The sequence below is a fragment of the Anas platyrhynchos genome, chromosome 9 (genome assembly GCF_047663525.1).
Source record: "Anas platyrhynchos isolate ZD024472 breed Pekin duck chromosome 9, IASCAAS_PekinDuck_T2T, whole genome shotgun sequence".
Taxonomy (NCBI): domain Eukaryota; kingdom Metazoa; phylum Chordata; class Aves; order Anseriformes; family Anatidae; genus Anas; species Anas platyrhynchos.
The window spans coordinates 9,896,090-9,909,118 of record NC_092595.1 but is presented as its reverse complement, the minus strand read 5'-3'; the positions used below and the strand labels follow the sequence as shown (position 1 = coordinate 9,909,118).

The window sequence follows — 13,029 nt, the reverse complement described above, 5'->3', positions numbered from 1 at the left end:
GGACCCTTCATCACCGCGCCTGAGGTAAATCCTTCACGAGGGCTGCCGCCTGCCTCCCCTCACCGCGGGGGTCTCCCGCCAGCCACAGAGCACGGCTCGTGGGCTACCACAAGGGCTTGTAGGGCTGCTCTGACAGACTCCCCGACCCCAGTGGAGGGCTGTGAGATTTTTTTTTTTTTCACACCTCGGGGCTTTTTCAGCCCCGGGCCCGGCGCTGAGGCCGCCTGAAGGGGCGGAACGCTCGGTGCGGGGCCGGGCGGGCCGGGGGAAGGAGCGGCGCGGGGGACACCGGCGCCGCCATCATGGCGGCCTGAGGCGCGGCGGGCACGGCGCCGGGGGCCGCAGGGCGGGCGGGAGGCAGGAGGGGAGGCCGGCGGCGGCGAGGTAACGCCGGGAGACGGAGGGACGGACGAAAACGGGGCCCGGGGGATACCCAGCCCGGCGCTGGGGGCACGGGGGACGCGGGGTTGAGGGGCCGGGAGGGGGCCGGCTGCCGCCGTGCCTCGGAAGGGCTGCGCTGAGGCGGGGGGAGAAGGCGTCGGGGGTGTCCCCTCACGGTGCTGCCCTGATTCCTGTCAGGTTGGGCGATGGGGAGAGCTGGGAGGGCCTCCTGGGGACTTAAAGGGGGGCAGAGAGCTGGTGCTGTGCTTTGTATGGTGCGGGTAGGGCTTTCCTCGGTGACCCTACACAGCGGGGTGCTCAGCCGCTTCGTGCACGATTTTGGGGGAATTGCCTGCCCTCTGTGCCTATTTCCTCGTCTGGGAGCGGGGTGAGGGGTGCTGGTGGACCCTCGGGCATGTTAGGGTTCAAAATGAGTGTTTAAAGGGTTCTCTGTGAGAAACTGAGCTCCTGTTCAGTCACTGTATGTGTCTGATGAAAATAACCCCAAAGAGACCTTAAACTGAGGGGCTAAACATTTTTGTGCGGAAAGCACAACAAATTGCCCTCTCGGGTTGTAACCGATTGTACCGGGAGGTGTGATGGAGTGGAGTAAATTATATTTTCAGGAACTGAGTAATAAGCGAAGCTGCCTGCGTTGCTTTCAGAAGCCTTCGTTTGCTTAGGCACGGCAGGGCAAGGCAAGCACCTGTGGGACAGTGGCACCTCTCTGGGGACAGATGTGGTCCCAGGGGCCAGGCTGAACGAGACACAGGTTCTCTGCTGTCTGATTTTCTTCGCCAGAGTAAAGGTTTCCACCTATGCATGAAAATTATCTTATGTAAATGTAACACGAAAAAAAAACTTTTCTACTAAATTCTTTGCTTGGTGACTGAACATTATTCTTCCGAAGTTTTTCTTAGTTGTTTACAAAAATAAGTTTGTTTGTCTCAGTTGTTTATAAATAGTGTTTTATATTTCAGAAGCAACATGTTGGTGCTGGGAGACAATGTGCATGCCAGAAATGTGAGGGAACAGTAAAAGACAAATACCTCCCTCTACAGGGACTTAAATAGAGCCTTTGTAGAAAGGGTATTTTTATCACTGAAGCTTTCCAGTTAACCCAAAACCCTGTAACTGTGTAATGTAGGCTAGTAAGCCACTTACAGGCCACGGTTATTTTCTCCTTTTAGGCTGAGGGAAGCAATGTGAATTATGTACTCATGCTTTGTCTGTGCTGATGGCAAAGGAAAAGGTGCAAAATATGCAGGCCTACAAGGTAGGTGGATTCTTCGAAGTGAATAGTCAGTTGCTGTTTTGAAGCTGTGTAATGAGTTTTGGGAAGGAGGAAGTCCTAGGTGGCCTGTAGTAAACATAACGATGTCTCTGATAACACAACTTCTGCAGTTGGCTTTACTTGGCAGCATCAGTGGAAGGGACAGGTCTGAAAACAGCGTGAAATCTAAGCTGTTTTCCTACCAGCAGGACTGGATACTTGAGGGGACTGACCAGTCTGCAGAAATTTTCCTCAGATATTGTCTGAATTGTTTCTGCTTCCCAGATGGATCAGAATTTGAGCCTGTAGGGTTCCTGGCCTACCCTCTGAATGCCAAAGGAAAAGCCGGCTGAGCTGACACTGAAACGTTACCATGCGGCGCACGCCTTCTGCTCACAGTCAGACAGAATATAGTGGAGGGGAGATGGTAAATTAATGCTGTTTTCTTTTATTGACAGATTGAAAAACCTAGAATGGCAGGAGAACAGAAACCGTCCTGCAATCTTCTAGAGCAGTTTATTTTACTAGCCAAAGGTACAAGTGGCTCAGCTCTGACTGCTCTTATAAACCAAGTGCTGGAGGCTCCTGGGGTTTATGTCTTCGGAGAGCTGTTGGAGTTAGCAAATGTGCAAGAGGTAAGAGATGAATTTCTATACGAATGTTCCTTCTGCACTCCCAGTGGAATGGATCCTCTGAAGTTTCCATGCTTGTGAAATTTCTGCGCCAGGAGAGGCCTGATGTAACTTAACCTCGGTTCTGAGATGTTTGGGTATGAGATTGACATTGGTTTTGCCTGTATATATTTAGATGTTAAAAAAATACCTATATAAAGCTTTATTACCTTAACGCAGTCGCTAATAAAGCAAAAATCTGGCAGCAGCCCAGTAATGATCTTAAGAAGGCACCTCTCCAGCCAACAACAAAATCCCTTTCTATTCCTTCATTGTCCTGGAAAGCATAGCCTCAGAGCTCTCCAAAAATCTTCGTGAACAGATGTCTAGTGCATCAGACCTGGGTGATAACCAAATCTAAACCATTTCAAACCAAGGTGGAAAGTAAGTTCCAGGGCTTTTACAGCGAATGCTGTGCCAGCACCCCCCTCTACTATAGTAGGGGATTCCAGGTTGAGTATCTCTGCAGGTGGGACAGTGTGGCGTGCAGCAGGCGTGACTTTCTGAATAGGCTCTTAGGTACATCTAAAAATGCCTCTCTGGTTATCTAGCATCAAGCTGCAACTGTTTTTTTTTTTTTTTTTCCCCAGACCTGTGTGTAACAAATAGTATTTAAAAAAACAACAGGAAAAAAAACACTAAACATACACACAGAAAACTCAGTAAAAATCATGGATCAGTGCTGCAGCTATTCCAGTGAAGTGTTTGTTTATGAGCACTAATATTACTTTCAAAGCACTCAGATTAGAACATTTTAGTTTACTTTGAAGTTTTTTGTGGTTCTGCAGATAAACTTAGGTTTGCTGCTAATAGCAAAGATGCTTAACCAACCAACACCACTGCCTGCGTGCTTCTCACATGATGAGAAGAGCTGGCCATGTCAGATGTCAGCTACAACTGAGCTGCTTTTTTCTTTACTGCCTCAGATGCTGCACAAAGCAGCTGGCAGTCCAAACTATATTTAAGTTCAGTCACACAGAAAGGGGCAGATCATCTTGACTCTGAAACTGCTGAAATTCGTTGCTGCTCATGAGGCCTTAGAAAGGGTCCAGCTCTTTAAGAACTGGGTGTAATTGCTGTTACAGGAATACTTGTCACATGTGGCCTTAAAATGTACTCTGGAGAAGTTGCCTGCCAGTATCATGTTGCCTGTTACTGTGTTCCATGGGATTTCTTTTTTCTTCCTGCCCAGCTTGCTGAAGGGACTAATGCTGCTTATTTCCAGCTGCTGAACCTGTTTGCATACGGCACGTACCCAGACTACGTAGGTAAGAGACTGCTGCCTGTTTGTCCTTTGGCATTGTCAGAGGGATGTTTTTGCTTTCTGCACTACCTGGTGTAGCGTGTCTGGGTGAAAATGTTTAAGCACAGAATTTGCTTGGAAGAATCGTTTCTAGGGGGGTTAGACCACTTACCTCTGACTTCAGACATCTGGTTTCAAATTTAGATGATGCTGATTACGGAATCTGCAGAGTACTTTGGGAAAAAAAAAAAAGATTGTGTTATTTATCCTATAAACCGTATAGGTTTTTATAACCTTTTATTGTGACAGCATTGCTGAAACAAAATGAAACATTTCTTTGCCAGAACAGAAATTGAAATAATGACTCTTATGCGTCTTCAGAAGGAGGCTGTGTGTGAATCATCTTAGTATTTTTTTGGGATGTGCTTCATCTCTTGTGCTCTTCTGTTTCAATTCTGCTATAATTTAGTACTTCATTGGTGGGTAGCAGCCTAATCCAGACTATTATAGACTGTGACAAATAATTTTGTCATAGTGCTGGCTATCACTGTGGTGGGTGAGCTATCCAGTTCCAGTAAGGAGAAGTGGCATTGGTAAATGCAAGGGCTGATAATTCCAGTGGCTGTGGAGCAACAGGAGCCTCATGAATTCTGTGACCAATTAGAGGATGTGTTTGCTGTGTGTGGGTCTTGCATCCCAGTATGTGATAGTTCATTTCTTTGCCAAGTGAAGAAAGGGAAAGGGGGAAAAGTAGTCAAAAGTTAGGGCACTGAATGAGGTGGCATGGCTGGGAAAACCTGAATTCACCAAAGCAGTAATTTTCATTAAAGCATGTATTTTCAAGACTTTCTTTGGTTTGGAAAGCTGTTTCCTTTCTGTTTTTAAATATTCATAAGGCACATGGATATAACTTAGTGACAGTGAGGCCACGTAAGTATCTGGATTAATAGTTTCTTCTCTCTTCCTCAGTCTGGTACTTTATATTTCCAACTGTAAATTCTGTAGCTCTCCAGAGAGAGGAAACCAACTGTGTTTTCCAAGCAGAACAGCAAAAAGCATTTAATTCTGTCAGCTCATTAATGAATAAAAATGACTTGGTGGTAGAAACAAAGCATTTACCAGTTGTTTTGGCAGGACACCGCTCGTATAGATGTGAATTACATTCTAATTCCAAAATCAGAATTACTATAGAAGCAGGGAAGAATGGGATTGCCAACTTTTTTTTTAAACTTTTTCTCTCTCTCTTAGTGTGCTAATGTGTCACCAGTGGCAGCTCTCTGCTTACCAGCACCCCCAGTAGCTGGAGCTGTCTTTCAGGATTCAGCATAGTTTAACTGGCCTGCAGTCTTGTAGCCTGTGTTTTATAGTTCTTGAAGGAAAGTTCTGAATCTTGTCTTTTTAACGTTAACAGCAAACAAAGATAACCTGCCTGAATTAACAGCAACTCAGAAAAACAAACTGAAACACTTGACAATTGTAAGCCTGGCTTCCAGAATGAAGGTAAAGTATGCTGTGCAAACTTTTTTTTTTTTTTTTTAAATGGCAACAATTTTTAGCATCGCAGTTGTATTGGACTTCATGAATACTTGCAAAAAAATAATGTAATTTGAAAAGGACTTGTAATGTGCAGTGTTCTCATGGTGGATGTTAACTTAATGGACTTCTGGGGATGAGGTATGGGGGTGTCTGAACAGCCATATTATCTGGTTGGTAAGGGCTGGGAAACTTTGTCTGGCTCCTTTTGCTGCTGGAGATGGAGAATCATTCTTAAAAGCACTGACTTCTTGTTCTGGAGAAAAAGCTAATCAAGGATCTTAATTTCTTCTACAACGACATTATCTTTTTCCTCCAGAAGGCACTATGCCAAAGCTTCAGGAATTACCCAAGCTGGGTCAGAATATTGCATAGCCTGGTAGCAGGTATTTGTATTGCCACAATCAGTCTCTGCTGTACTTGCAGGCTGAAGCGTAGGATATAAACATTTGGGCCTTGACCTTCTGCCAACCCTATTTCTGTTTGAGACTTAGCTGTTTGTTCTGGTTAGGACTGTGAGCTTACTCTTGGGCTTGCTGTTTTTAGTGCATTCCCTACTCTGTGTTGCTGAAGGACCTGGACATGAGGAATCTGAGGGAGCTGGAAGACCTGATTATTGAAGCGGTTTATACAGATATTATCCAGGGGAAGCTGGATCAACGAAACCAGGTGTTAGAGGTGGATTTTTGCATCGGCAGAGACATTCAGAAGAAGGACATCAGTAACATTGTCAAAACACTCCAGGAATGGTGAGGCTGTCTCTACCTTGCTTCTTCCGTGTGTATACTTTGTCTTTTTTTTTTTTCATTCCTTGAATTTTCAAGTGCTGGCTCAATTTCACCATGTTTCGTTAATTGCGTGTCTTATGGCACTTGGAAAATTTGCCCAACAGTCTCTTCCTCCAAGATCCCATCTAGATTTCAATTTGTGTTATGCATCAAGCCACACTACACTATATCTTGAGAGTCTGGTCTTATCGTGGCTTTTACGTGGCAGAACCCTAGTGAGGACTTAAGGCCTTTTCAAGCACTTGTGCCAAGCTGAAGTCCCCTTTCTGCTGTTACACTTGAGGATGGAAACACAACTGTCCATTATTTTTCAGCCTTTTGCACTGTGGTGAGAACTGCATGGGCAGATTGTAGGGAATCACAGTTTTTAGGAGGGATGTCCCTTCATGTTTCAAGTTTTAGATGCCTTTGTTTGCCTTCTCTTTGTCCTTACAAATGCAGGCTGCATGCAGCCGTCACACTGGGACTGTGGTACTCTCTTTTTGTATCTTTGCTACAAAGTTGCTTGTCATCTTTCTGTTAGATTCCCTTCCCACCCAAAGAAATTCTCCTGTAGGCTGTGTGGCCTGTGGCAGGTCCTGAGCTGACTGGGAGTCACTGCCTAGTTGTTATGGTAATGGGTGCATGAAAAGTAATTAAATTGCTGTGTAAATATGCTGCCCTGTGGTGGTGGTGGTGCAGGTTTGTTTTTATTCTTTTTCTTTTCTAATCCACCCCCCCCAATCCTATCGCAGAGGGAGGACTCTGGCAGCTACCAAGACCTTACAGCATTGTTTGGAAGGTAACAACGAACCCGCTGCCAACTCCCTTTCTGTCCTCTCCAGTTATGAACACTGTTGGAGAAGCACTTGTGTCTTTTGAATGCTTAACAGTCGGAGGGATTCTCTCAATCTGACGTTTGTGTTTAATTTTAAAATTGTATTGTTTTGCACCCCCTTTTTAAGCAGTAACTCTGAAAAGGAAGTTGATGGCACAGTGAACCTGCACTGAGTTTTTGATGGGTAGGTAAGAGTCTCATCGACTAGCTAAAGAATGCTGTGAAATGCATCGAGTACACAGCAATGACTTTTCTTGCCAGCTTTTTTGGAACTCCAGTCTTATCAGGAATAAAAATTTAATGATTTCCTGTACTTTTAGGTGACTTTAACTTTTCAGGCTGCATCACTGAGCTGCTCCAGTGAGAACCCATAAATACTCTGATACTGTTTGTGTCTTGCAGGTGTGACGGTTGTGAAGCAGTTCTTTTAGGAATTGAGCAGCAAGTCCTTAGAGCCAACCAATACAAAGAAAACCATCACCGAACTCAGCAGCAGGTAGAGATGGAGGTGGGTACAGTCATTTCAGACTGCTCTGTGCTTTTTCATTAAACGTTTCTGTTTACTGGATAATCTGGTAACACCTGGTTAATGGTTATGGCTTCTCTGAAGTAGGCTAGCAATCATGCAAATCAGATGTGCTGTTCTAGGGTAGGAAAAATACACATCTGTTTCCATGTGCTAGTAACACCGCAAAGACCTACGTCAAATTTGCCCACTCTGAGCAGGTTGGAACTTTTCTCTATAAAAATGGGCCAGGTGGGTGCAGTAGCTCTAGTTCCTCGATTGATTTGTTAGGGAAAGAGTGCTCGTAACACAAAGCTTTGATACAATTCTGTTCCTTTTGTGTAAGAAAGGAAAATCTTCACTTTTCTTCTAAATATGAGAGTGTATTTTTATATATGTATATATCGAGTCCCATTGTTTTTGCAAAATGTGCCCTCAGCATCTTCCTTTGGGGTATTTTGGTGACAACTTGGGCAGCCAGGGACTGCTACAGCAGCGTGGGCTGGGAGCGCTCCTGCTGTAGGTTGAATTCTATTCTGTGTCGGTAGATGGCAGCACGGGCATGTGATTTTAGCCCCTGCTGATGTGTATTTACTACTGAGAACAAATCTTGGCTAATACAGCTGTAAAGGTGAAAATGGTCCTCCCGAGACACTTGCTGAGAGTTTATTTCTTGCAGAGTGCTGCATCCCTGTAGGTTTACGTTTGCTTTCTGAAGCAGTTTATGCTTGGCAGCTTGACTGGCATCCATAGTGCATTTGGTTTGCCAGATGCCTTTGGCCTGGAGTTGGCACACCTGACTCCCAGACTTGTTTCGGCCTATTTTTTGTGGTTGTTTTCCTTTTAATGTTTGCTGATTGTATTTCTGGTGAGCCCTACAGGGTTTCATGAGACAGAATACAGTGCCTGTTGCTGTATCTCTCATTTTCTGCCAGAGTAGCAGAAGCATTACTCCTACCTCCCACAGACAAAGATGTATTCCCAGTTCTAGCAAGTATCTGTGGCTCAGACAGCCTGCTAGGCCAAGTGGCATTTTCCCTTTTCACTTCTCAGCACCGTCCAGAGCGTAAGTTTATCTCTCAGCCTCTTTTATCCCTGCTAGTTCTGGCCAGCGTAATGGTAAGGTGCCTACTTTCTGCACTGAGGCAGTAGTAGCTTCTTTCAGTCAACCAGGAAGGAGGTACAATATTTTATTGTTGTCTCTTCAAAGTAGTAAGAAAGCTCTAGTTGTTTCCTGTCTGGGTCCCGTACAGATTATTAACAATGCTGGCTCTAAGTGAGGGCAAAATGCTACCCGTTATAAACTCAAATGCAGAGCGTGTTTGTGGTAGGAGAGGGCTTTGTGTTTGTTTTTGTAACCTCCAGGGGTTTCTCAGCATGTTTATGAACAGAGTTGCTACTGTGAGGGGAGGAAGAAGCAGGTGCTGATTCACTGTCTCTTCTTGGCCAGGTCACAAACATAAAGAAAACATTAAAAGCTACAGCCTCGTCGTCGGCACAGGAGATGGAACAGCAGCTGGTAGAGCGAGAGTGCCCTCCACACACAGAACAAAGGCAGCCCACAAAGAAGATGTCCAAAGTCAAAGGGCTGGTCTCCAGCCGTCACTAGAACATACCATCTAAATGTCATTCATCTAGGAATGACAGCAGGAGGAGCAAAAAAGGGCCTGCGTCTCCTTTTTTCAGTGGGTTCTGGGCCAGTCCCTTCCAGGCTGGCAAATAAAAGCCCTGTTTGAATACAGCTCCCAGTGAGCAGCACCTGGCTCAGTTACGCTGTGCAGCCCCTATTCATTTTTGAGGGTGTCCCTGTTCTGGTCCTTTAAAGAGGGACTTCTAAAGAAAGGGACTAGCCAAAAGGGGCAGTAAAAATAAAAAAAAAAATCTGTGGACAGTTTTGCTCCCTCCCAGCCAGTCTCATTGCTGCTTAACCTTTAGGAGGCTGCTGTACTAAATCAGATCTTGGGAGAACTTCTGTGGCGAGAGTCTGAATCCCAGGGTTGAAGTGTGGCTACCAAAGCCAGGCTGGGAGCGAGGAAGCCATCAACACAGATCTTTTCATTCCCAGAGGGAGCGCAGAAAGGTTTCTAGGCCAGGCGCTGCTTTACGTGGAAGTCTTCAGCCTTTCCGCTACCCCTGTCTCTGTTAAACTGGGGTGAAATTCACACTACCTCGCTCTGTGAAGATGCGACCCAGTGCTGGGCTGTTTACTTAACTCTCTGTTTACTGCCCTTACTAAGCCCTTTGATCTCTCGCAGATTTAACGCGCTGGTCTGCATCTCCGAGGCATCAAGACAGCAAGGAGGAAGCAGGCTGCTCTTCCGAGCCTTCCTTCTTGCAGACGGTTAGGGGCATGCTAGAAACCGTTCCTTCTGAATGTGATGTGACCTCCCAGAGCTGCCTGTGAGTTGTTCCCCCGTTGATACCTTCAAAGGGCACAGCGTTTGCTCTTCCTCGGATGCTAGTGACAGCGGGCTGCACGGAGAAGAGCCCGTGTAGCATTGTGGCAGGCTGGTGGCCCAGGACCCACTGGCAGGGGTCGCAGCAGCATCCCCTTGCTGAAGCAATGGACTTGACTAGTCTTTCTGAATTTTGAACACTTTCAGGTTGTATTTTCCTCCTTTTTTTTTTTTATTTGTACATTGTTGTGATTCTAAAGCATTTCAGCCTTTGTTTTGTGTATTTTATTTGTTACAGACTAATTTCAGGTGATTTGCACCTGATCCGGCAAGGCGTGGGGTTTTTTTTAAAAGGGGGAGGATGGGGTTGGCACTGAAACAGCAAGTCGCAAAAAAAAGCACATTTTAGAAAAAAAAAATAATTAAAAATGCTGATTTAATGTCAGAGTTCGGAGTCTTGGCTTCGAGGCTGCTTCAGGCTTGTAGTCCAGCAGTGCTTGTTCACGTGACTGTTGACGTGATTCTTGATGTTACGTTATCAGAAGGTCTGACTAATCTCCCTGATGCATCTGGGAGGCTGGGGATTTCTGTTCCCGTTCTGTCAGCAGTTCGTCTCTGTCCACGTCTGTGCGGAAGGATCTGTGGCGAAGCTGGTAGCTGAGCCCAGTCTCCTGAGCCAAAACACCTTTGCTGCCTGGTAGTGGGAGGTTTGAAGCTTTGTCCTGTCTTTGGCCAACTGATTCCTTTCTCTTGTAGCTCTGTAGTTTGGCTCCTGTGTTTTACTTCAGTCCGTGTTGGAAAGAGAAGGGCTTTCCATGAGCAGAAAGGGGAGTGGTTCAAGCAGAGGGCTGTGACAGTGCTCCAGTCCCGCAGCAAGCTGTCACCTGCACTCGTGCAATGCATGTGCCTTCCTCTCACTGCTCCAGAGCTCTCTGCCATCTGTGTGTTCTCAGTCCTCGGCTACAGGACTTGATGGACACTTGTGAAAGTAAATTCCTCTCCCTTTTCTCTCCTGCAGTGCAGGCACACCAGCTTTCAGTCCTGAGAGGTGGCTCGAAATGCCTCCCATCCAGCTGCCTCTGGGTCAAGTCCCTCGGTTTCTGATTCCTTACCAGCTCTTTCCCCTGGAAGCTCTAAGCCAAAAGAGTCCCCAGGGAAGGCTACGAAATGTCAAGTGAATAAGCCCAGAGCACGAAGCCCTCCCTTATATCTCAAGGGAGCTCTTGTGGTGGAGCTGTGCTGGCTTTTCCCAGTGCTTTGCTGACGGCTTCAGGAGGTGTAGGTGGACGTTGTGTCCCCACATCTGACAGGTATGGGTGATGAAGAGGGACTCTTTCTGGCTTCCTGCGTGGGTGACTGCCATGTGCTGGTCATCCAGTTCCTCACAAGGTCTGAGGGGAGGCTCTGCGGACCTCGGCTGTTTTGTTTCCCTCGCGTTTCTGCTATCAGTCCCGCAAAGAGGCAAGAGGAATGCAAATGCCTTTGGAAATCAGTGTAGCTCCTGGGGAAATAGACATGAATTTGGCATCCTTGGTGTTTGCTCCCTGCCAGTTCCAGGAGCCACATTAGTTCATGGAAGCTTCTTTAGGGTGTTGGAAGTTCTGAGTTCATCCTGATGTTTCTGCCGTTCTCAAAGCCTGCGTGGGGGCGAGGGTCCTATTCACACGTCAGTGCACAGTGCAGCAAATAAGCAAGGGAGGAAATGGCCCTTGGAATAAAGAGCTGTCCCGTGCCTGGTGGTGACAGAGGGCTGAGAGGGGATGGGGCACTGGAGGGAACGGAGCTGTTTGTGTGTTTGGCTTTCCTGGCGTGCCAGCCACACGCTCGGTGCCGCAAAAGGAGGGGGGTGTCTGCAACGAGCCCAGCCTGAGATGAGTCATTAACAAATGACATGCACAGAGTACCTGGGGGAGGCAAACAGCTCTGCAGCAGCTGGTTAATGAATCTGGCTTGAAGGAAAGGGAAGCTATTCCAGGAATGAAGCAGAAGGCATAGTTGTTAGCGGGGAAGGATGCAGGAGGTGCTGTGCCATTTGAGAAGGGCGAGATAAAGGCGGTGTTGACTCCCTGGGACTGCAGAGAGGGCAGCAACTGGGAGCAGAGTTGGCTGAATGAGGGGCTGGGGGGGATGTCTGCAAAGTTTAAGTGTGGGGACAGGGAGATGGAAGCAGAGGTGAGGTTGATGCAGACTCCAGTGCGTTGCATGTGTTGGAGGCAGCTGGCACGGCTTGTCTGAGCGCTGCTGGACACTGCTCCCTGATGTGGGGAGAGCTTCCTTGGTTTTATGGCAGCAGCGGGCTGCTCCAGCTCCCTCCAAGCCTGCAGCAGGACCGAGTTGGAGCTATTGAACTCCCGTTTGCCTCCTCCACTCCGAGAGGGGTGAGTAGATGGAGCTGAGCTGCCTTCCCTCCGCTCTTCAGGGCTTTATTGTCTAGCTCCGCGTTCTGCAGCTCCGCTTGTACTAGTGCTTGTTTAATATGGAGTTGGGCACTGAGCTGGAAAATGGAAGAGAGGATCTCAGCTGATTGCAGTGCTGGTAGACTGCCCTAGCCCTAAAGCTGTGCCTCATGCTAACAAATGTCCCTGGCGCTCCTGCTGTGACTCAGTTGATACCAACTAACATCAGGCAATTCTGGAACGTGATAAAGCAGAGCTGGTATCAATCTTTTTACAAAAAAAAATATATATATATATATTTTGGGTGGAAATCTGTAGCTCTTATACTTCCCTCCCACCTCCTTAAATGAGCTGAATGCTAGCTTAGTCTTCTGTTGAGAACAGGAGGTTAAATTGGTAATGCTGACAGACCCTGATGTGTTTTCAGTTGAGACCCCTCCTGCAATCGGTCTTGTGCAGGCTTCTGAAATCCCACAGATGCTCACAGAGCTGCTTGTGAGGCTGCCCTGCTAAGGCCATAGGAAAATTGAGGCTCAGTTTTCAGACCAGCAGCCGGGTGCCACGGAGCCTCTACCTGCTTGAGAGGTCCCCCTCCACGGATGGGGTGCAGGGGTGGACTTGTAGGGTTCCAGAGTGAAGCTGGAGAAAGGGAAGCTTTGGTGGCCATAAAAGAGAGCTGTAGCAAGAGGTGACTTCTCCCAGCAGCCCTGCAAAGTGGGTTTTGCTGAAAAGCTTTCTGTTCCTGGAAGCATGGAAAATGATGCTGAACCTAGTGGGTGGTCGTTGTTATTTTTTAGCATTCTGCCCATCCTCTGATGGGAAAATGCATTGGTTTGTATGTTCAAAAAGGGAGTTGAGTTTATTCATTGCAAGGAAGGTGGAAGCAAGTGCTGTAAACGTAGAGAGCTGAATTAGAATGTGACAGATCCAATGAATAAATTGGACTGGTCCTAAATTTTGAGTTCTGTACGAGTTTGAGTGCTGTCTAAGCTCTTTAGAGAGGCCTCTGATTTTGAAAACCAAATA

The 13,029-nt window shown here is 46.8% G+C and overlaps 1 protein-coding gene across 3 annotated transcripts; it reads left to right on the top strand.

Annotated features, from left to right (window-relative positions):
* COPS7B (COP9 signalosome subunit 7B) lies at nucleotides 1-9,882 on the top strand. Of its 3 annotated transcripts, none has more exons than XM_072042639.1 (7): nucleotides 1-24; nucleotides 2,113-2,289; nucleotides 3,518-3,593; nucleotides 4,980-5,068; nucleotides 5,648-5,850; nucleotides 7,109-7,214; nucleotides 8,662-9,882. In XM_072042639.1, exons 2-7 carry the CDS (start codon nucleotides 2,128-2,130, stop codon nucleotides 8,818-8,820), a joined length of 795 nt encoding a protein of 264 aa, XP_071898740.1. In that variant the 5' UTR covers nucleotides 1-24; nucleotides 2,113-2,127; the 3' UTR covers nucleotides 8,821-9,882. The 3 variants fall into 3 exon arrangements, with proteins under 3 accessions (XP_071898740.1, XP_027320021.1, XP_012957771.4); XM_027464220.3 differs by lacking the exon at nucleotides 1-24 and adding an exon at nucleotides 228-384; XM_013102317.5 differs by lacking the exon at nucleotides 1-24 and adding an exon at nucleotides 1,565-1,657.
* Nucleotides 9,883-13,029: the final 3,147 nt, after the last annotated feature.

Coding starts and splice junctions, on each gene's coding strand:
- COPS7B (XM_013102317.5), top strand. CDS start 1,619: ATGGCAAAGGAAAAGGTGCAAAATATGCAGGCCTACAAG. Junction 1,658..2,112: donor AAAATATGCAGGCCTACAAG/GTAGGTGGATTC, acceptor TTTTATTGACAG/ATTGAAAAACCTAGAATGGC. Junction 2,290..3,517: donor AGTTAGCAAATGTGCAAGAG/GTAAGAGATGAA, acceptor CTTCCTGCCCAG/CTTGCTGAAGGGACTAATGC.